Source organism: Oncorhynchus mykiss, chromosome 17, assembly GCF_057628025.1.
Source record: "Oncorhynchus mykiss isolate SJ-2025 chromosome 17, ASM5762802v1, whole genome shotgun sequence".
In the NCBI taxonomy this organism is placed as follows: Eukaryota; Metazoa; Chordata; class Actinopteri; order Salmoniformes; family Salmonidae; genus Oncorhynchus; species Oncorhynchus mykiss.
The window spans coordinates 58,996,443-59,018,307 of NC_143038.1; the positions used below are offsets into that span (position 1 = coordinate 58,996,443).

General features: G+C 43.8%; 1 protein-coding gene and 1 long non-coding RNA gene across 9 annotated transcripts in view; one reads left to right on the plus strand and one right to left on the minus strand.

Annotated features, from left to right (window-relative positions):
* The window catches only part of LOC110494585 (inositol 1,4,5-trisphosphate receptor, type 1b), a 157,106-nt gene that overhangs the window by 69,287 nt on the left and 65,954 nt on the right, over positions 1-21,865 (minus strand). For 4 of the 8 annotated variants that reach the window (XM_090206110.1, XM_090206109.1, XM_090206108.1 and 1 more), the window contains 4 exons: positions 19,382-19,530; positions 18,130-18,241; positions 9,397-9,526; positions 1,647-1,834 (listed from right to left, as the gene is read on the minus strand). In XM_090206110.1, the coding sequence (XP_090062236.1) occupies positions 1,647-1,834; positions 9,397-9,526; positions 18,130-18,241; positions 19,382-19,530 (579 nt within the window). Of the gene's footprint in view, positions 1-1,646; positions 1,835-9,396; positions 9,527-10,712; positions 10,761-11,709; positions 11,752-14,994; positions 15,677-17,485; positions 17,522-18,129; positions 18,242-19,381; positions 19,531-21,865 lie in introns of those variants that run through there. The other 4 variants (XM_090206107.1, XM_090206106.1, XM_090206105.1 and 1 more) reach the window with 2 other exon arrangements.
* LOC149976098 (uncharacterized) overlaps positions 14,761-21,865 on the plus strand; it is a 33,069-nt gene continuing 25,964 nt past the window's right edge. Inside the window, exon 1 of the long non-coding RNA XR_016488043.1 lies at positions 14,761-15,722. This is a non-coding gene — a long non-coding RNA (uncharacterized LOC149976098). The remainder of the gene's footprint in view (positions 15,723-21,865) is intronic.

Consider the following 21,865-nt stretch of genomic DNA (forward strand, 5'->3'; position numbering starts at 1 on the left):
ACTCTTATCATATTGTTTGGTATGTTCTTGTGTGCAAATATAAATAAATTATCTTGGTTTTCACTAACGCACTTCCTCTCTCCCCCTGCAGGGCTGCAGCTCACCTCAGCTCTTTCCCTTTCGCCCTTCATACTACTGGCCCTTCATACTACTGGCCCTTCATACTACTCCCTCCTTCCCTACCTCTTTCCCGTTGGCCCGGCAACTGCCCCAGATTACCACAAAAAAATTGACATCAAGAGCCTTTTTGTCATTGAAGAGAGGTCCAGCATTTTCTAAGAGACAGAAATGTGATGCGACTGCTGATATGATTCACTCAGCACCATACGTGATCCCGCAACAAAGCTGACTTGTCCCCTGCAAATTGTGAGTGAAAAAACAATCTGGGATTATGAAAGAATGAAGCCCTGTGTGTAGTTGTGCAGGCTCCTTGGCTACAATGAGAGAACCCCACCTCCACCCCCTCCAAATAATACATTATCCTGCCAATCTCTTTCCCTGACTACTACCTGTAATGTTTCCCTGCAGGGAGGTCCTTTCCAAGGCCCCAGTGCGTGTGCAGGATAAGAGTGGGAGTAAATTATGCTTCAACTAAAAAAAAAGGCATGATCAGCGATCCCCTTACAATAGAAGTCTCAATGAGTAATGGCAGTAATTCCCCGGCTCAACTCTCTCACACACCCACACTGCAGTGAGAAACTCTTCAGAATGAACACTCTTGCATGAGGTTGGTAACCACCAACCAAACACACACACACACACAACTTTGCAAATATTAACCCAAACTTCACAGGGCGCATCGCCACAATGCCAAAAGAAATACACACTCATGGCACACACCCACTGTTATCTACTATCAGCAAAAGAGGAAGACATATAGCCTTTTGAACCCAACCTGACCAAAACACTCAACAGATCTACATATAAACAGCTGCCCTGGGTGTGTATGTGTGTGATATGTGGATCTGTGTGAGGTGAGACAGTGGGATGGAGGACTACAAACTAGGGTGTGGTTTTCTACAGGTGTCTGGTCTTTCTAGAACATTTGGCTCCCAGGGCTGCTCCTCCTCCCCTTGTTCTGACAGCACAGTGAGACGCAGTTAATAAGGCTCTGTGGTCTTTGCATTATTCAACCAGTGACATGCTGTGGTTATATAACAGGAGTCATATGTGAGTTCCTTTGAGTAAACTGCCTGTGCAGTGGGAAGCCAAGCCAGGGTTCATCAGGTAAAACCACTATACAAATACAAGCCCTATTACGTAACAGGCCTGTTAACGCATTAACTCACACAGAGATACACACACTCTCAAAAAACGCAGGTTCAAAGTAAGAAAATGCAACTGCCCAACAGTCACCCACCCCGCTCCCCATGTTCCTCTCTTAACCTTGCTGTGCGGTCAGAGAAGTAATTGGTTTTGTTGCCATAGCAACCCCTTCTGGCTGGCTGAGAGGAGGGGAGGTAGTGACGCATTGGGGAGCTACTCAGAGCTTAGAGCTTGGACCTCTCCCAGCAGATAGACCATTAGTTCCTGCTCTGCCTCCACTTCTTGCTCTCCTCCTCTGGGCCCAGTCTCTCCCACTCTACCTCTTCTCTAACATGTTCTACTCATATCACATTGTGCCCCTGGCACGGGTTAATTCTCACCTGGATGACCGTGTTCCCGCCCTCCAGCAGGGCGATGGCCAATAGGATGCTCTCCTGGAAGATACGGTCGCTCGTGGCGTTCATGATGAGGTCAATTACCAGGTCGGACGCACCCTCTTTATCCAGACGGCACTGGACCTCATGCAGGGTCAGCTCCCCTCGGGCTGCGGCCGCCCCTGAACTCACCACTGGGGAGGGACAGGGAGAGAGAGACGGGGAGAGCGGGACAGGCAGATAGTCATCAAGAGCCAGAACAAACAAACAAACAAACGAAGGAAGGAAGGAAGGAAGGAAGGAAGGAAGGAAGGAAGAAAGGAAGGAAGGAAGGAAGGAAGGAAGGAAGGAAGGAAGGAAGGAAGGAAGGAAGGAAGGAAGGAAGGAAGGAAGGAAGGAAGGAAGGAAGGAAGGAAGGAAGGAAGGAAGGACAGAGACAGACAGACAGACAGACAGACAGACAGACATGAGAACCTGTCACTGTAAATGAGAGTAAAAGTACAATTGCATCATCTCACAGGGATTTCCTCAATCAAGAGGATTGCTTGACGGGCAGATTAAAGAGGTCAGTCTGTCTCTTTCCTGTTCATTGATTCACTGCATAATTAGCTTATTATATAATTTAATGAGATGAATCTTGATGGATATGATCTCTAAACTAAACCAAAAACCGGATGCCAAAAGTATAGTGATGATCATTCCATGTCTTGAAAATAGCTGTATTTCTTAGCTAAGACTAGCTAGCCTTGTCCAGTGATGACACCTGCTCCAGCCACACAAGGACGCAGATGTGTGATAATGTTACCCAGAGGGCCACTCTCTGGCTGTGGGAGCAGGTGTCCACACTCCACGAAATATTCTAATCAAGAGCTCGTCTCTCTGGTCGCCTGGCAACAGCACGGCTTGGCTCAGTCAGAGGAGAGTGCTCAAATGCTGAGGGACAGAGCCTGGGTCCAAAGTCTTAATGGCGGACATGGTGGGGGCAGGCAGGCATGCAGACACAAGCGTGAACAGGAAGGAACTCATTCCTATTCTCCAGGCGTGGAGAAGAGACTAACCATGACTCATCATCCTGATTAGAGTCTGGAACACGTCAACAAGCTTTAATACTCTGAGGTATTGAGATGTACAGTTGGGTCCCTTGATAAATATGAGCTATATTGTATACAAAACAAATATATATATATATATATATATATATATATATATATATATATATATATATATATACACACACAAGCTACCGATCAAACGTTTTAGAACACCTACCCATTCAAGAGTTTTTCTTTATTTTTACTATTTTCTACATTGTAGAATAATAGTGAAGACATCAAAACTATGAAATAACACATATGCAATCATGTAGTAACCAAAACAAGTGTTAAACAAATCGAAATAGATGTTATATTTGAGATTCTTCAAATAGCCACCCTTTGCCATGATGACAACGTTGCACACTCTTGGCTTTCTCTCAACCAGCTTCACCTGGAATGCTTTTCCAACAGTCTTGAAGGAGTTCCCACATATGCTGAGCACTTGTTGGCTGCTTTTCCTTCACTCTGCAGTCCGACTCATCCCGAAAAATCTCAATTTGGTTGAGGTCAGGTGATTGTGGAGGCCAGGTCATCTGATGCAGGACTTCATCACTCTCCTTCTTGGTCAAATAGTCTTACACAGCCTGGAGATGTGTTGGGTCATTATCCTGTTGAAAAACAAATGATAGTCCCACTAAGCCCAAACCAGATGGGATGGTGTATTGCTGCAGAATGCTGTTGTAGCCCTGCTGATTAAGCATGCCTTGAATTGTTGTTGAGATGTCTCTGTTACTTGAACTCTGTGAAGCATTTATTTGGGCTGCAATTTCTGAGAATTGTAACTCTAATGAACGTAACCTCTGCAGCAGAGGTAACTCTGGGTCTTCCATTCATGTGGCGGTCCTCATGAGAGCCAGTTCCATCATAGCACTTTATGGTTTTTGCGACTGCACTTCAGGAAACTTTAAAAGTGTGCCTTGAATTCTAAATAAATCACTGACACTGTCACCTGTAAAGCCCACATTATCACACCCCCTCCATGCTTCATGGTGGGAACTAAACATGCAAATATCATCCTTTCACCAACTCTGGGTCTCACAAATCTCAAATTTGGAGTCATCAGACTAAAGGACAGATTTCCACCAGTCTAATGTCCATTGCTCATGTTTCTTGGCCCAAGCAAGTCTCTTCTTATTATTGGTGTGCTTTAGTAGAGTTTTTTTGCAGCAAATCGACCATGAAGGCCTTATTCACGAAGTCTCCTCTGAACAGTTGATGTTGAGATGTGTCTGTTACTTGAACTCTGTGAAGCATTTATTGTAATATCTGAGGCTGGTAACTAATGAACTTATCCTCTGCAGCAGAGGTAACTCTGCGTCTGCCAGACCTCTGCGTCTGGCGGACCTCATGAGAGCCAGTTTCTTTATAGCGCTTGATGGTTTTTGCATCTGAACTTGAAGGAACTTTCAAAGTTCTGGAGATTTTCCGGCTTGATTTACCTTCATGTCTTAAAGTAGTGATGGACTGTATTTCTCTTTGCTTATTTGAGCTGTTCTTGCCATAATATGGACTTGGTCTTTTACCAAATAGGGCTATCTTCTGTACACCACCCCTACCTTGTCCAACACAACTGATTGGCTCAAACGCATTAAGAAGGAAATAATTGACACAAATGAACTTTTAAGAAGGCACACCTGTTAATTAATTGAAATGCATTCCAGGTGACAACATCATGAAGTTGGTTGAGAGAATGCCAAGAGTGTGCAAAGCTGTCATTGAAGAATCTCAAATATAAAATATTTTTTGATTTGTTTAACACTTTTTTGGTTACTAACTGATTCCATATGTGTTATTTCATAGTTTTGATGTCTTCACTATTATTCTACAGCAGAGAAAAAAGTAAAAATAAAGAAAAACCCTTGAATGAGTAGATGTGTCCAAATTCTTGACTGGTACTCTATGTGTGTGTGTATATATATGTGATTCTTCACAAAAAAATACAGTTTTATATCTTTATGTTTGAATATATATATATATATATATATATATATATATATATATATATATTCAAACATAAAGATATAAAACTGTATTTTTTTGTGAAGAATCAACAACAAGTGGGACACAATCATGAAGTGGAACGACATTTATTGGATATTTCAAACTTTTTTAACAAATCAAAAACTGAAAAATTGGGCGTGCAAAATTATTCAGCCACCTTTACTTTCAGTGCAGCAAACTCTCTCCAGAAGTTCAGTGAGGATCTCTGAATGATCCAATGTTGACCTAAATGACTAATGATGATAAATACAATCCACCTGTGTGTAATCAAGTCTCCGTATAAATGCACCTGCACTGTGATAGTCTCAGAGGTCCGTTAAAAGCGCAGAGAGCATCATGAAGAACAAGGAACACACCAGGCAGGTCCGAGATACTGTTGTGAAGAAGTTTAAAGCCGGATTTGGATACAAAAAGATTTCCCAAGCTTTAAACATCCCAAGGAGCACTGTGCAAGCGATAATATTGAAATGGAAGGAGTATCAGACCACTGCAAATCTACCAAGACCTGGCCGTCCCTCTAAACCACATATGTCAGAGTCAAGGCCCGCGGGCCACATCCGGCCCGCAAGAAGGTTTTTTACGGCCCCTGGGATGATCTTGATTTATTATTAGAACCGGCCCGCAGCAAGCCGGCAGCCCGCAGATCTTTTACACGCACCAATACTACATTTCCCACAATGCAAAGGTGACGCACCGAGCAGTAGGCTGCTTCATTTCAATATTTATTGGCACAGCAGTCGTCAGCATCACAGTAAAATTAACTTTCAGATACCCATCAAAAATGGCAAAACGGAAGGTGGATACTGAGAACCGGGGGTTTCAAACAAGGTGGGAGTCGGAGTATATGTTCACGAAGGTAGCTGGAAAACCTGTGTGTCTTCTGTGTGGAGAAAGTGTGGCGGTACTGAAAGAGTATAATCTGAGACGACATTATGAAACGAAACACGCGGACAAAAACAAGAATATGGACATGGAACAAAGGCTACAAAAGGCCAGTTTTATTTTGGCAGAAGAGATCGCTAAATCAGCCCGGCCATTTACGGAGGGGGATTTCATCAAAAACTGCATGATTAAAGTTTGTGACGAAGTTTGCCCAGAAAAAAGGCAACTCTTTTTAAATGTGAGTCTGAGCAGAAACACCATTGCCGAGAGAGTAGACCAGTTGTCCATCAATCTAAAAGAGCAGCTTGTGAAAAAGGGAAAAGATTTTATTGCATATTCCTTGGCTGTGGATGAGAGCACCGACATTTCTGACATTGCCCAGTTGTCAATTTTCATCCGCGGAGTGGACTCCAACCTAAGCGTGACAGAGGAGTTTTTGGCTTTACGTCCTATGCATGGCACAACTACGGGGCATGATTTGTATGAAGAGGTGTCAAGATGTGTAAATGAGATGGAGCTGCCTTGGGAAAAACTCGTGGGTTTGACAACCGACGGAGCACCTGCGATGTGTGGACACAGGAGCGGACTGGTGGCGAAGATACGGGAAAAGATGCAAGAGGAAAACGCGACAGGTGAGCTGACAGCTTATCATTGTATCATACACCAGGAAGCGTTGTGCGGTAAAGCCTTGAAAATGGAGCATGTAATGAGCATCATCACGCGCACAGTTAACTTTATCAGAGCCAAAGGTTTGAATCACCGCCAGTTCAAGGCATTTCTGACGGAGTTAGAAACGGAGCATGGTGATTTGCCTTATCACACAGAGGTGCGATGGCTAAGCCAGGGAAAGGTGCTTCAAAGATGTTTCGAGCTTCGTGAGGAGATTTGTCTGTTCTTGGACAGCAAAGGGAAAGACACAACACAACTCCGAGACGAAATGTTTCTGTGTGAAATGGCTTTTCTGTGTGACATTACGAGTCATCTGAATGCAATAAACTTGCAGCTGCAGGGTCGGGATCGTGTCATCTCTGATATGTACAGTACAGTGAAGGCATTTAAAACCAAACTGACTCTGTGGGAGACGCAGATGCGGAAAGAAAATTTGAGCCACTTTCCCAGCTGCCAGACCATGAAAGAGAAGCTCTCTACCAGTGCGTTCCCGAGCACACAGTTGGCTGATAAAATAGGTATGCTTGCCGCTGACTTTCGACGCCGATTTGCTGACTTTGAAGCACAAAAAAGCAGGTTGGAACTGCTCGGTAACCCATTTGCTGTTGACGTGGAAAGCTCACCACCAAACCTCCAAATGGAGTTGATTGACCTCCAATGCAATGATGCACTGAGGGCAAAATATGCGGCAGTGGGTGCTGCGGAGTTCGCCCGTTTCCTCCCCGGCACAATGCCCCAGCTGCGCATCCAGGCTGCTCAAACGTTGTCTATGTTTGGCAGCACATACCTGTGTGAACAACTGTTTTCTTTGATGAACCTGAACAAAACATCACACAGAAGTCGACTTACTGCTGAACACCTCCACTCAATTCTGAGGATTTCTTCAGCTCAGAGCCTTACCCCGAACATTGATGAACTTGTGGAAAAGATGGGACACCACCAAGTATCACCCTCAACCTCAAACAAGTGAACATTACTGTGCAATCACATATTTAGAGTTTTTACTCAGTTCAAGTTTAAAAGTTAAAATGTAATATTTGTTTTCACTGCATGTTACTTCTCCTTAAACAAAGTGTTGTTTTTGATTAATAGATTTTTGCACTTTATTTTTTTGTATTTCAATCCAATTATATTTTTAAAATATTTCAGTTGAGTGGATGATAGAAAATTGCTATTATTGTTTTTTCTTTGAAGTAAATTTAGCCCACTTTTGCTAAAATAGAAAATATAGTCTACTGATGGTGCCTTGAATACCGGTTTCTTTCATTTAATGTTCATGTTATGGGGATATTTATATAAAGGAAATTTGTCTTTTGTGTCTGTTGAAAATTAAAGATTACTGACAGAGCCATAAGAAAATATTGCTTTATTTATCTGATCATATTGTAATATATTTGTTAGGTTTTCAGTAGGTTCAATTAGGTTCACTAGACTATATGCGTCATTTAAAAATTTTTCAATGAACATTCGAACAGTCCGGCCCTCGTCTTGTAGCTGATTTTTTTATTTGGCCCTCCGTCCATTTGACTTTGACACCCCTGCTCTAAACTTTCAGCTCATACAAGGAGAAGACTGATCAGAGATGCAGCCAAGAGGCCCATGATCACTCTGGATGAACTGCAGAGATCTACAGCTGAGGTGGGAGACTCTGTCCATAGGACAACAATCAGTCGTTATTGCACAAATCTGGCCTTTATGGAAGAGTGGCAAGAAAAAAGCAATTTCTTAAAGATATCCATAAAAAGTGTTGTTTAAAGTTTGCCACAAGCCACCTGGGAGACACACCAAACATGTGGAAGAAGGTGCTCTGGTCAGATGAAACCAAAATTGAACTTTTTGGCAACAATGCAAAACGTTATGTTTGGCGTAAAAGCAACAGAGCTGAACACACCATCCCCACTGTCAAACATGGTGGTGGCAGCATCATGATTTGGGCCTGCTTTTCTTCAGCAGGGACAGGGAAGATGGTTAAAATTGATGGGAAGATGGATGGAGCCAAATACAGGACAATTCTGGAAGAAAACCTGATGGAGTCTGCAAAAGACCTGAGACTGGGATGGAGATTTGTCTTCCAACAAGACAATGATCCAAAACATAAAGCAAAATCTACAATGGAATGGTTCAAAAATAAACATATCCAGGTGTTAGAATGGCCAAGTCAAAGTCCAGACCTGAATCCAATCGAGAATCTGTGGAAAGAACTGAAAACTGCTGTTCACAAATGCTCTCCATCCAACCTCACTGAGCTCGAGCTGTTTTGCAAGGAGGAATGGGAAAACATTTAATGGGAAAACCTTGTGAAGATGCTGGAGGAAACGGGTACAAAAGTATCTATATCCACAGTAAAATGAGTCCTATATCGACATAACCTGAAAGGCCGCTCAGCAAGGAAGAAGCCACTGCTCCAAAACCGCCCCAAAAAAGCCAGACTATGGTTTGCAACAGCATATGGGGACAAAGATCATTGAGGAAATATCCTCTGGTCTGATGAAACAAAAATAGAACTACAGTATTTGGCCATAATGATCATCGTCATGTTTGGAGGAAAATTTGTGGGCAGAACTGAAAAAGCGTGTGCGAGCAAGGAGGCCAACAAACCTGACTCAGTTACACCAGCTCTGTCAGGAGGAATGGGCCAAAATTCACCCGACTTATTTTGGGAAGCTTGTGGAAGGCTACCCGAAACGTTTGACCCAAGTTAAACAATTTAAAGGCAATGCTAGCAAATTGAGTGAATGTAAACTTCTGACCAATTGGGAATGTGATACTATTATTCTGACATTTCACGTTCTTAAAATAAAGTGGTGATCCTAACTGACCTAAGACAGGGAATTTGGACTAGAATTTAGTCAGGAATTGTGAAAAACGAAGTTTAAATGTATTTGGCTAAGATGTATGGAAACTTCCGACTTCAACTGTATATGTATACATACACATATATATATTATTTTATACTAATCCAATTGTTCAAAGAAAAATATTTTGTGTGACAAGTAAAAAATAACATCGCAGAAATATAGTGTTCAAAATGACTCCACTGTATACTGTACGTCAGCCAGTTCAGACAAACAGATACAGAGTGTCACAGAGATACATTGACACACAGGTACCTGCTCGAGGTTTCCCTTCTGTTCCAGGGGGGACAGGACCATTGATGAACGTCGTCACACTGTCCCTTCTGGCCCCAGGCTTGATGTTCCCATAGTAACGATTCACCAGAATCTGCCTCAAGGCTTCACCCTGGTGGAAAGAGGTGATGTCAGAGGATGAAGCCTACATCATCATCATGAGATAAACCCTAGAGTCGATGTTTGCGCCCCCAAGGACATCAAATTAGCATAATACTAAATAATCCCCATAAAATCTGTAAATTTAAACTAGAGATATATACGTTTTTTTGCATTGGATGCGTCTCAATCCACCACACCACTCCCCCATCTGCAGTGAAAGGTGACAGAGCTAGAGGGTCCGAACGGTTTGCCCTACAAACTATTATGACCTCTCTATGGAAAGATGAGACTGCCGCGAACACAATAGTGTTCTCCATTTGCTCCACAAGCGTTTGGGACTCGTCTGAAGTCGGTACAGCCGATCTGCCAACTTCTGTCTGTAGAGGCCAAACAGTTGGGCTACACACTAAGACCCATCTGTGGGAAGATGAGACTCTCACAAACACGTCGGTTGTTTTGCTGTAGGATACCTCACAAGACTCGTCTGAAGTCCACCGCTACCCGTTGAAAAACATTTATGGAAGTATATACAGTATGGAGACAGTTTAGTGCCAAAAATAATGTGTTGAATACATAAAAAATCAAATTAAAAAAAATAAAACAACTTTTTTATATCTCACAGATATATCTCACAGATATAGGACGGACACTTCTTTCTTTTGATTTTCTTTTGGGACTATCTGTTGTTCTATGTAGTGAAGCTTTTATTCAATGCATTTGTATGGGCTAATAGAAGTAAGGCCAAATTAACAATTTCATCAAATCATTTTTTTATATATTTTTTATATTTCATGGGGCCATAAAATTCAAAATAAAATAGCTAAATCATCCTTGGTATGAACTTCTTACTGCAGCCCAACCTTCTGTTACTTAGATAACTTACATCCAAACTGCAGTTCCATCGATACCTGGTATTGCATGAGCCCCGGAATGTTCCAACTCATATTTATACATATCAGTTTTGTATATTCCTCTTTAAACCCATTGACACTCACACCCAGTGGCCAGTTAGTTAGTAGGGGGGTAACCCTGTGAGTACTATAGGTGGGCATGCTGTGGAAGCAGAGTGGCTGCAGGCTAGGGCAGAGTGGTGCATCAATGCATTAAGACAACCAGCCCAGCAATGGTGGGCCAGAGAGAGCAGTGTTGGGGGACACTGGACCAGAAAGGATCAGACCAGAATGGACTCTACCTACCCTCCTCTGGTCCTCCAGTTGCTTCTCGGGCTGGTTGGGGTCAAGCTCCTGAGGGTGAGGTGAGTTAGCAGAAAGCAAATCAAGTCCAAATAGGAAATTAGGGAAAACAAAAACAAAAGAGGGGTGTTAATCCTGTGCACATTAGTCACTTTCCTGACATGCAGGAAACTGGGCCAAATGACATCATGCAGTTAACAGAGGGAGGTGGGTGGTGTGTTGGGGTGGATGTGGGGTAGGAACATAACCATGCAGGCTTAGAGACGAGAGAAAAAAAACTAATAACATAAGGTAGCTTGCTGCCGGAACAAAAGGTCATTCATTTAAAACCCTTTTCATTTGAAACATATACGTTAACAATGTTAAACAAGGCTTAAATATTGCTGCTCACTCCTTTAATATTGGATACATTTCAACCGATAAACTGTACAGGTCAGAGTATCTCCCTTGTTACTTTGCAGTCGTCACACAAATGAAACCATGTTAATTACATAAGGTAGCGAGAAGCTGCCAGGGGCAGAAACACAACTCAAGCCATGAGAAAAAACCCAGCCCTATCCAGGTTACATAATGGAGTCAGTGTTGTGTGCTAGTAAGGCCACAGACACAGTGTAAACCCATGTTCCCATCTGCCGTGGAAAAACACCCAGCGCGCAGTTCCAAAACCCTGCAGAAAGAAGGCCAGGAAACTGGACTGGGATGGAGGGATGAACAGAGGGAGGGAGAAAGGGACAAACATATGTCGGTTCACAGTATTATAGAAAGTCCACAAGCTGGAAACATTGGCGTTTGTTATGTGTGTTTTGGTGAGTCGGACCTGAAAAAGGAAAGACGTGGGGAAGGGTTTGACTTGTTCCATCTAGATGAGCGGGGAGGAGTGATGACAACTGTAATGGAATGCGGCCACCACAACGTAGAGGACGGACAATCTACCAACTACAGTATATTCAACAACAACCCATATGCTGAGGCCCAGGGCCAATATGGGTGTTGAACTCACATCTGCAGCAGGAACTTCTGGCTCAGCCAGCGGAGGGGCCAGCTGATTGGATAGATAAATAAAAGGTCTGGGTTAGTCAAGGTGTGGCTTAGACTACAGTTAGTCATGTTGTTGCTACAAAGAGCAGAACTCTCCCTGAGCAAATTAACCTCAGGCAGCTCTCAGGTCACCTGCCTCACAGTGCAAACAGACCGATACAAGGCCATGCCGCTTTGCAAAGAAGCTCCCTGCCCGTCTGGCTGGTTACAGTCAATCAGTTGGCCTGTCATGTGCCCAACAGTAATAAAAGCGCATGACTCAAAGCCAGCCACGGAGAAGCAAGGGGACAACAAACATGCCCTTATCTAACGTATCTACAGTATTCTAAGTTTATGCGGTTATTGGAGCACTCTGTGTCATCACTATTCTACGCTCCTTGTGTTCACATGCCAATGCTTTCGCACAGTTGCTTGCATGTACAAATGTACTGTTTAGTTTTTTATGTGAAAGGATTAGAAATGTCATGTCCTAACATGAAGGACTAAGGGGTTACGATGGACAAATCAGACTTGCAGATATGGCTTTTAGTGGCATGACAGAAGTACACTACATGAACAAAGGTATTAGGACACCTGATCGTCAAACATCTCATTCCAAAATCAAGGACATTAATATGGAGTTGGTCCCCCTTTGCTACTGTAGTGGGAAGGCTTTCCACTAGATGATGGAACATTACTGCGGGGACTTGCTTCCATTCAGCCACAAGAGCATTAGTGAGGTCGGGCACTGATGTTGGGCGATTAGGCCTGGCTTGCAGTCGGCGTTCCAATTCATCCCAAAGATGTTCGATGGGGTTGAGGTCAGGGCTCTGTGCAGGACAGTCAAGTTCTTCCACACCAATCTTGACAAGACATTTCTGTATGTGGGGGGGATAGCCCGAACCATGAAAAACAGCCCGAGACAGGTGTATAAAATTGAGCACACAGTCACGAAAGCTAGACAAACATTGGCAGTAGAATGGCCTTACTGGAACTCGGTAGTGAGTGCTGCAACCGAGGACAGACAATTTGTATGTGCTATGCGCTTCAACACTCGGCGGTCCCATTTTGTGAGCTTGTGTGGCCTACCACTTCGCGGCTGAGCCGTTATTGCTCTTAGACATTTCCACTTCACAATAACAACACTTACAGGTGACCGGGTTTAGCAGGGCTGACATTTGAGGAACTAACTTGTTGGAAAGGTGGCATCCTATCACGGTTGCCACGTCGAAAGTCACTGAGCTCTTCAGTAATGCCATTCTACTGCCAATGTTTGTTTATGGAGATTGCATGGCTGTGTGCTCAATTTTATACACCTGCCCACAACGGGTGTGGCTGAAACAGTCGAATCCACCAATTTGAAAGGGTGTCCACATACTTTTGTATATATAGTGTATTAGTGATCCAGTGCATAATAATATATGCAAATGAAAAAAAGCATTAAAACAAACATCACAAACAAAAAAACCTAACACCTCAGCTGACACTCAGACTCATACTCAGACACAAATGCTTGCTTAAACACCTTGTTAAAAAGGACCTTTAGAAGGAGTAGACAGATGTGTTACATTGAAATGGAAATGCAAAGTGAAAAGGCAGAGAGACAGATAGACAGACCACAATGGGGTTGACTCTGCCCCAGTAGCCCAGTCATGCTGACTGAGTAATTGTTAGACTAGACAAGAATCTCCCCTTATCAGGCCCCTCTTTACATAAAACATCAATATCCACAGGAAAAAGGATGATGCATGCAAACAAGGCTCAAATGTGTCAACCCTGATTCACTTGTCTATTTCAATTCAATCACAATGTTACTTTCAAGTGTATTTCCCATTCGTCACATTTTGAGTGGTGGAGAATGACATTCATTACGGTCCTCATTGGACCTGATTTGTCTTCCATGTTCCAGTGAGCTGAAGGCTGAGGTCGACCTGCCCAAGTGTCTGTGTTAGAGATGTTGACGATGAGTATGATGTGTCTCCTCTCTAATGCCCAGGAAGCTCAGATTCAAACTCGCATTAGACAGCTCTGCTAGAGTTATAATGTCAAAATACATTAGTTACTCACCAAATATGCAGTTTCTCTGAGTAACTATCTTCAAACACTCCCATTACGGCGGGTATGTACTTCCAAAATTGGTCTCAATAAACATTTACAAGCACGCACATTTCAGGTGCCGAAGAGGCATTTTTTCGGTTGCTTTTTTAGAAGTACATACCGGCCATAACCGGAGTAAACTAAGATAGGTGCTCAGCAAAACTCCCTATTTTGTGAGTGACTAATATATCTTGACATTCAATGGGAGTTTGAATCGGCGCTTCCTGGGCGTTAGAGCCATCTTGAACGCACAGTTACTGGGGCAGGGTCGCAAATAATTTCCCCACGGAACTGCTGGCATCAGCCCTAGACACAGCTCGACCCATGACTGCCAACATTGGTTCCACTTATACGTTTTCTCAGACTATATGACGTCAACTATATAGTAGTATAGTATAAGTATATAGTAGTATAATGGGCGGGATCACTACAAACATTAGGTAATCTGTCACATTTCAGTTACTGCCACATTTCAGCAGTGGAAAGATGAAAGGATTCTGCACTTGTCTCAAGGTGTGAAGATGAATAACACCACCCCCTTCATTCTGTTTTATATAACCTGCCTGACCTTTCGTCTAGTGACAGGACTGTCATCGGCACCCTAGCAATAACTACCTGTCCCTGGCCCCCATCCCCGCTGATCCCCCACATATCCCCTAGCATTATTAGTATAGCCTAGAGAGTACAGTAAATAGGCAGGTAGAGGGGATAATCAAAGGGGGAGGACAGAGAGATGATTTCCTTTGTTCTTGTCTGACACCATTACATCAGTGGTCTTCCGTGAACCAGAGGTGGTCCTGAAACAGTTAACAGGTGAAGGCTGTGCAGTGCCCCCCACCCTGAAACAGTTAACAGGTGTATGCTGTGAAAATGGCCTGTACTCCTGCCCTCCCTTGCCACGCTCCCTTGCTCGCCCCAGCGCCGCCCAACACGAGGCACTGCCAGTCTTTCAGTAAACAGCCCCGCCGCACTTTTACTGGCAATTACTGCTGAAGGTCACACATCAGTGGAGAGTCTGAATTCCAGGGGAAAAAAATAACGTTAACTCTTATGTAACCGCTGCCTGCGAGCTGGCGGGAGCCCAAGAATCGTGCAGGACGAAGGCAGGCTACATGGAAACTGGGACAGAGCTGCACGGCCAGCAGAAATGCCTATAGTTCCCCCTGTTGGAGGGGATCAGAGAAACAACTAGCGTCCCCTCGCCTCACACACACTGCAGAAGCTCTGGGAATAGCTGAGGACAAGCAGGGACATACTGAGGCAGAGAGGACACCAGCACTAAGTGATGCAGAATAGCCGTGAATGGAGAGAAGAGGGAGAGACAGAGAGAAACAGATTGGTATAGAGAGAGAAATAGAGAGGGGGACAGAAAGAGCGACATTGCCAGGGATAATGAGACAATAGCGATCAGCCGACATGGACACACACAGCAAGGAAAGGGAGCGAAAGAGTCACACGGCACACACACAGACAAACAGGATCAGACCTACAGTCCCCAGTGCTTCCCAGATGGATAGGGGGAGTACTGTACTATATCTCAGGCCTGTAGCGGGGTACGCCACAGAGGAGGTGCAATGTCGGGCAGAGCAGAAATGCGGGCTGAACACAGGGCTAATTTAAAAGCTAACTGACAGACAGCCCAGTGCTGCTGCTGCCATTTCTGCCGCGGAGGGGAAGTGTGGGCTTTGGATCAGCATGGAGCCTGGGACACTGCGTCCCATAGGGGGGCCCTCCTGGGTCCATGCACGTGCCGGATGTGTGGGTGGGGTGTACACATTCTTCAGACACTACGAATGGGAAGGGTCCGTTCAGGCAACAAAGAAGTAGCCGGGGATTTCCATCACTGGATAACACTGGGGGGAGGAATGGAGGGAGGAAAAAGAGAGAGAAGACACTCATGTGAGTATGTGACCTCCTGGCAGACATACAGCTCAGATCGTAGACTCTCCAACGGTCAGTCTAACTGATATCTGTGTTTACCTCTCCTTCTTATCAGTCACTCTCACTCCATTGTGTGCTTTCCTTTTTTTCTGAAAGGAAGTTAGTCTCTACTGCTGTAACTCATTACTATCTTGTGTACATGCTCATTTACTAGACAATACAAGTTGACTAGATGATGTTATTGTGACCAAAAATATAACTACAGTAATACTGCAACTAATACTAAACAAAACCTTCTAAAGGTAAAAAAAAACAAAAAACGATATAATCTGTGACTGAAGGTTGTGCTCTTAAATGTCATACATTCTCAATATAGGTGTTGGTCAATGTGGTGTCCTGTACAGTCTGGTGCGTTGACATGGAGAAGGGGAATAATAATAGAACAGCTTCTGAGTAAAAGAGGTGTTCTGTTCTATGACATCAGTGAGAATGTGATGCCACATTAGTCCCTCCCATATGGCACCGGCCTCAGGCTTTCTGAAAGTCCCCTGACAGATGCAGTACAAGATGAAAGGGAAGAAAGAGGATATCTGCAGTTTCCACTTCCTCTAGGGCACGCACAGACACACTCCCTGATGTACATATACAGTACACACTCGCAAAGCAAGAACACCTGCGCACACAAACACCCCGTTACCCTCTATGGATGTGGGGATGATCTGGTTTCCACCACTACGTTTAAGGGATAGTTCCATGTGTATAAATACTCACACACCTGCTGTGGTAATGGTGATGGGGTGCTTAAGGGCAACCACCCTGCCCCTGTCCCTCTGACCACCATCCAAAGAGAGACTGGGTATGATCAACACCCCGACACCAACCTTCCCCCTTGCTGCTCCCCCCTCAAGCCAAACCCTGGGTGCTGCCTGTTCATGTCCTGCCTCCATTCAGATAGCCTCCCACTTGATCTCCCAAAGGAATTTGTTCTGTCTAGCTTCAGTTCTGTGAGGAGAAACTGGTGAATAAAGCTGCAAACCGAATTGAACTTGTTTCAAAGTTGCTTGCAGTTTGCACAATAAATATCTCCACTTTTCCCATTCAAAGGATACATAAATATACTATATGGCGTAGCACTGCAAATTACTGTACATCTTAAGTGACAAAGTGCATTGAACACAAGGGGGGAAAAATGAATCAAGGAAATGCACACAAACAAATGTGCAGATGGAGAAAGGAATGGCACCATTAAGTATTTCACTACAGAAATTCCAAAGCTGCTAAGACTAGAAAGTACATCATTATGACTGAACCATAAAGCCATCACCGTGTTCCAGTTATGTACTAAATGGCTACATCCACTGACGTGTAGACTCATTTTGTTCGTTGTGGTCTATCATTACAGTCTGTATGCACTGTTTCCTAAAATAAAAGATTGACAATGTGCAAGTCCATTCTGAAAAGACACACAATTTCTGACACACTCGTACAACAGAAGTACACAATGACCAGCAACTAAACTTCAAGCAGATTACTACAATAAAGACACATAGGAGTATGGCAAGTTGGCAACATTACCAGACAGTTCTTAGCATGCTAGTGGTGGCACAGTTACACAGTACAACACATGGCAACTGGCAGCTACTCTGACAGACACAGAGAGAGCATGGGGAAGAGTTCACGGAGGTCAGCAGCACATAATACAGCAAAACTCTAGCACAGGTGCATCTAGCTACACCACTAGTATGAGACGGAAATCAAACGAAAGAAGGAAAATGATCAACCTCAGCCACATCCATCTCATCATCAAAGGCAATGTGCTGGAAGAGAAGAGTATAGTGGCAGAGTTAGTAGAGCTGGGTTAAGGGGAGGGGAGGCAGCTGGAAACAGACAAACAGTTGGACAGAAACACACACCATGTCAGTTAGTAAAAAACACACAAGTTACTACATCTCAAAGCAATGGATTTGTAAATATCAACAGAACAGCAGAGAGAACAAAGTGCATTAATCAGAGATTAGTACAGAGGGTCATTGGCACATAAATGGTGTATTAGTGTTTAAGCGCGTGTCTTAGTGTGTGATTGTGAATAGCACGGAGGCTACCGTATATACACACACCCTTGGCATCTTATTCCTGCAGAAGGGCAACTGCTACTGTAGGTTATAAACCAAGCCAAAAGACTCATCCCATCCATCACAGACCTGAGTACACCCAGTATCTTGGGGAGGGCACAGGTCAGCAGAGGAAACCTGAACCTCCAACTCCATATTTGCTCTTAAACCCTGACCTCTGCACTGACCTCTGTAAAGAGCTACAGAATACCAGGCCTCTTAGTAACTCTGTTTCCTCTCATGATAAATCCCAGCGTAGAGAGAACCAGATGAGTATTGTGAGGTGGTGAAGAGGGCCATTTTAGTGTAGGTACCTTCTCCCCATAGCCACGGTCTTTAGTCATCATCTCCCTCAGAGTCTGCAGCACCTTGATACACAGCCGCTCCTCGTTCTCCTCCAGCAGCTGCTTGGTGTGTTTGATGAGCCTGGGCAGAGGTCAGAGGTCAGGGGCAGGAGGATCACACATACTGCACTGTACAGAACTGCATACCACAACAACTAAAAAATACCCTGATTTAAGAGAGATTCTACTACAGTAATTACTGTTAATCTTGTAGTTTAGAGATGAGGGTAAATGTCTTCTTGGCATAATCCTAATTGATTGGCTTAATGTATTATTGGCTGTAAATGTTTGGGTAGAGATTTGACCTCACGTGGGTCTTAGAGCGGTCAATCAGGTTCTGCGTTTTACTGTATTCATGGTTAGGAGCCTTTCAATCCAAATTACCAATCCTGTATATGAGTCAAGTGCTGAAGCTTCAATGAACCAGTAGACCCAATCTCTTCTGGCATACAGGCTTTCCATAAAGGTCCCATTGTATTCTACACATTGAGGCTAGTACTGTACTGTATTGCCTTTGTACCGTAAATCAGTTTCCTGAATCAGTGTGAACTGGTGGTGTCTCACGTGCTCCTCCACATATGAATTTCCCCTCCCTGCGGCCCTTTACGTAGGCTAATCCCTGAGCCGGAATCTGTTCAAAGAGCACAGACATCCACACTCCCACCCTGTTATCCAATCTCAGCCCTTATCAAGCACAACACACACAGGAGTGGCCTGGCCTGTGTAGGGGAGGCAGGCTTGGAGGGAGAGAGGGAGGGAGGGAGGACTGTGTGAGGGAGCCAGAGCTCCAGTAGGCTCAGGGTAGGACATGTGAAAACAAAGCCCTGGGTCACTTCCGTACTTAGCCTGTTTGGAGCGGGACGCCCTGCACAATGATGAATTCAGTTACTGTGTAGACTTACAGGGGAAATGTGTCCCAACTCTAGTTATAGTGCAACAGGTACAGTATGAAAGAGCTCAGATCAGGTTAACACCATGCATTCCTGAACACTGAGACAGTATCATGAGACTGTACAGACTTTCCAGTCAAACCACAGCTAGGTAATTTCCTAGTGGACTAACCCTTATTTGGTTTACGAATGCTTTGGAAGAAATTGCAGAATTTCTAAGAAAATTGCAGACTATGGTCCATCACTGGACGTGGCAAGAGGCGCGTCGATTGTTTGTAAACTTGTCAGGTATGTGGGTGGCTTGCCGTGGTTTGTGGGTACTGGAGTCTCACTTGGAGATGAAGCCGCCGCTCTCACATTTCCTGCGGGCGTCTGTGTTCTCAGGGAACAGCAGCTCAGGGCGATGCAGCACGTCCACCAGGACAGACAGCTCAGCCTGGACCAGGGGATGCAGACGGTCCTCCAGGGCTGACACTATGTCCTACAACACAAAGCAGAGCAGAGGACAGGCACGGTTTGAGGCGTTGCAGAAACAGAGATAGGACACAGACAGGGCACAGGCAAACTCAGGGCATTGGCACACTGAGTGTTAGATCAGGGGTAGGTCTGATCCCAACCTAACTGTCTCTATGAGTTTGGTGCCTGGGTGCCAGCCCCTACTGTTGAAGTCCTGCCCCAACAGGGAAGCTGACAAAACTGAAAAACATGCTGGTCAACATTGTGACCTTATTGTCTCAAACTGCTCACTCGACAAACAAATAAAAGCAGAAGTTAACCATTGTTTACCAAAAACAATGGCTGCCAAGGCAGCAGCTACTCTTCCTGGGGTCCAGCAAAATTAAGGCAGTTTATATAATTTTAAAAACATTAAAATACATTCACAGATTTCACAACACACTGTGTGCCCTCAGGTCCCTACTCCACAACTCCCACATATCTACAGAACAAAATCCTTGTGTACATGTGTGTATAGTGCGTATGTTGTCGTGTATGTGTATGCATGTGTCTGTGCCTGTTTGTGTTGCTTCACAGCCCCCACTGTTCCATTTATCTGTTTTTTTAATCAAATTGTACTGCTTGCATGAGTTACTTGATGTGGAATAGAGTTCCATGTAGTCATGGCTCTATGTAGTACTATGTGCCTCCCATAGTCTGTTCTGGACTTGGGGACTGTGAAGAGACCTCTTGTGGCACGTTTTGTGGGGTATGCATGGATGACCAAGCTGTGTGCCAGTAGCTCAAACATACAGCTCAGTGCATTCAACATGTACCTCTCATAAATAAAAGTAGTGATGAAGTCTATCTCTCCTCCACTTTCAGCCAGGAGAGATTGACATGCATGTTATTAATATTAGCTCTATGTGTACTTCCAAGGAACAACCGTTTTGCCCTGTTCTGAACCAATTGCCATTTTCCAAAGTCCTTTTTTGTGGCACAACTGAACAGTAGTTCAGGTGCGACAAAGCTAAGGCCTGTAGGACCTGCATTGTTAATAGTGCCGTTAAGAAGGTAGAACAGATCTTTATTATAGACAGACTTCTCCCCATCTTAGCTACTGTTGTATCAATATGTTTGACCATGCCAGTTTACAATCCAGTGTAACTCCAAGCAGTTTAGCCACCTTAACTTCCACATTATTTATTACAAGATTTAGTTGAGGTTTAGGGTTTAGTGAATGATTTGTCAAAAATACAATGCTTTTAGTTTTAGAAATATTTAGGACTAACTAATTCCTTGTTAAGTGTTGCAGTCATTTCAGTCGCTGTAGTAGCTAACATGTGTAGTGTTGAGTCATCCGCATACATAGACACTCTGGCTTTACTCAAAGCCAGTGGCAATTCATTAGAAAATATTGAAAAACTTCAATTGCCTAGACAGCTGCCTTGGGGAATTCCTGATTCTACCAGGATTATGTTGGAGAGCCTTCCATTAAAGAACACCCTCTGTGTTCTGTTAGACAAGTAACTCTTCATCCACAATATAGCAGGGGGTGTAAAGCCATAACATATGTTTTGCCAGCAGCAGACTCTGATCAATAATGGCAAAAGCAACACTGAAGACTAACAAAACAGCCCCCACAATCTTTTTATAGTCAATTTCTCTCAGCCAATCATCAGTCATTTGTGTAAGTGCTGTTCTTGTTGAATGTCATTTTCTATAAGCATGCTGAAAGTTTGTTGTCAATTTGTTTACTTTAAAATAACATTGTATCTGGTCAAAGACAATTTTTTCCAAAAGTTTACTAAGGGTTGGTAACAGGCTAATTGGTCGGCTATTTGAGCCAGTATAGGGGACTTTACTATTCTTAGGTAGCTGAATTTCTTTTTCTTTCCGCCAAGCCTGAGGGCACAAACTTTCTAGTAGGCTTAAATTGAAAATAGGGCAAATAGGAGTGGCAATATTGTCTGCTAGTATCCTCAGTATGTTGGCTGAAAAGAAATTGTAACAAAGTCTGTATTATCCTTCTTGGGAATTACAAGTATTTCCTTTACTATTGCACTTCCATGCATTCCATTTCTGGGAATGGATTGGCCAATTGACCTGGAGTTCCAAAACCTCAGCACCTGAAGTCATGGCTAATTTTCCCAACAACAGAAGCATGATGTTATTGAATAATGAAACTGATTCCCTGATTACCCATATCAAATGTTGTCAGAACTAGGCTTGAACCCACTGTTAGATGCAAAGCTACAGTAAACGTTAACTCCTCAATATATTCCAGAGTCTCACCTGTAGTCCCTCTATGATGTTCCTGTAGCTGACGGACATGGTCAGTATGAACTCTCACCTGTAGCCTCTATGATGTTCCTGTAGCT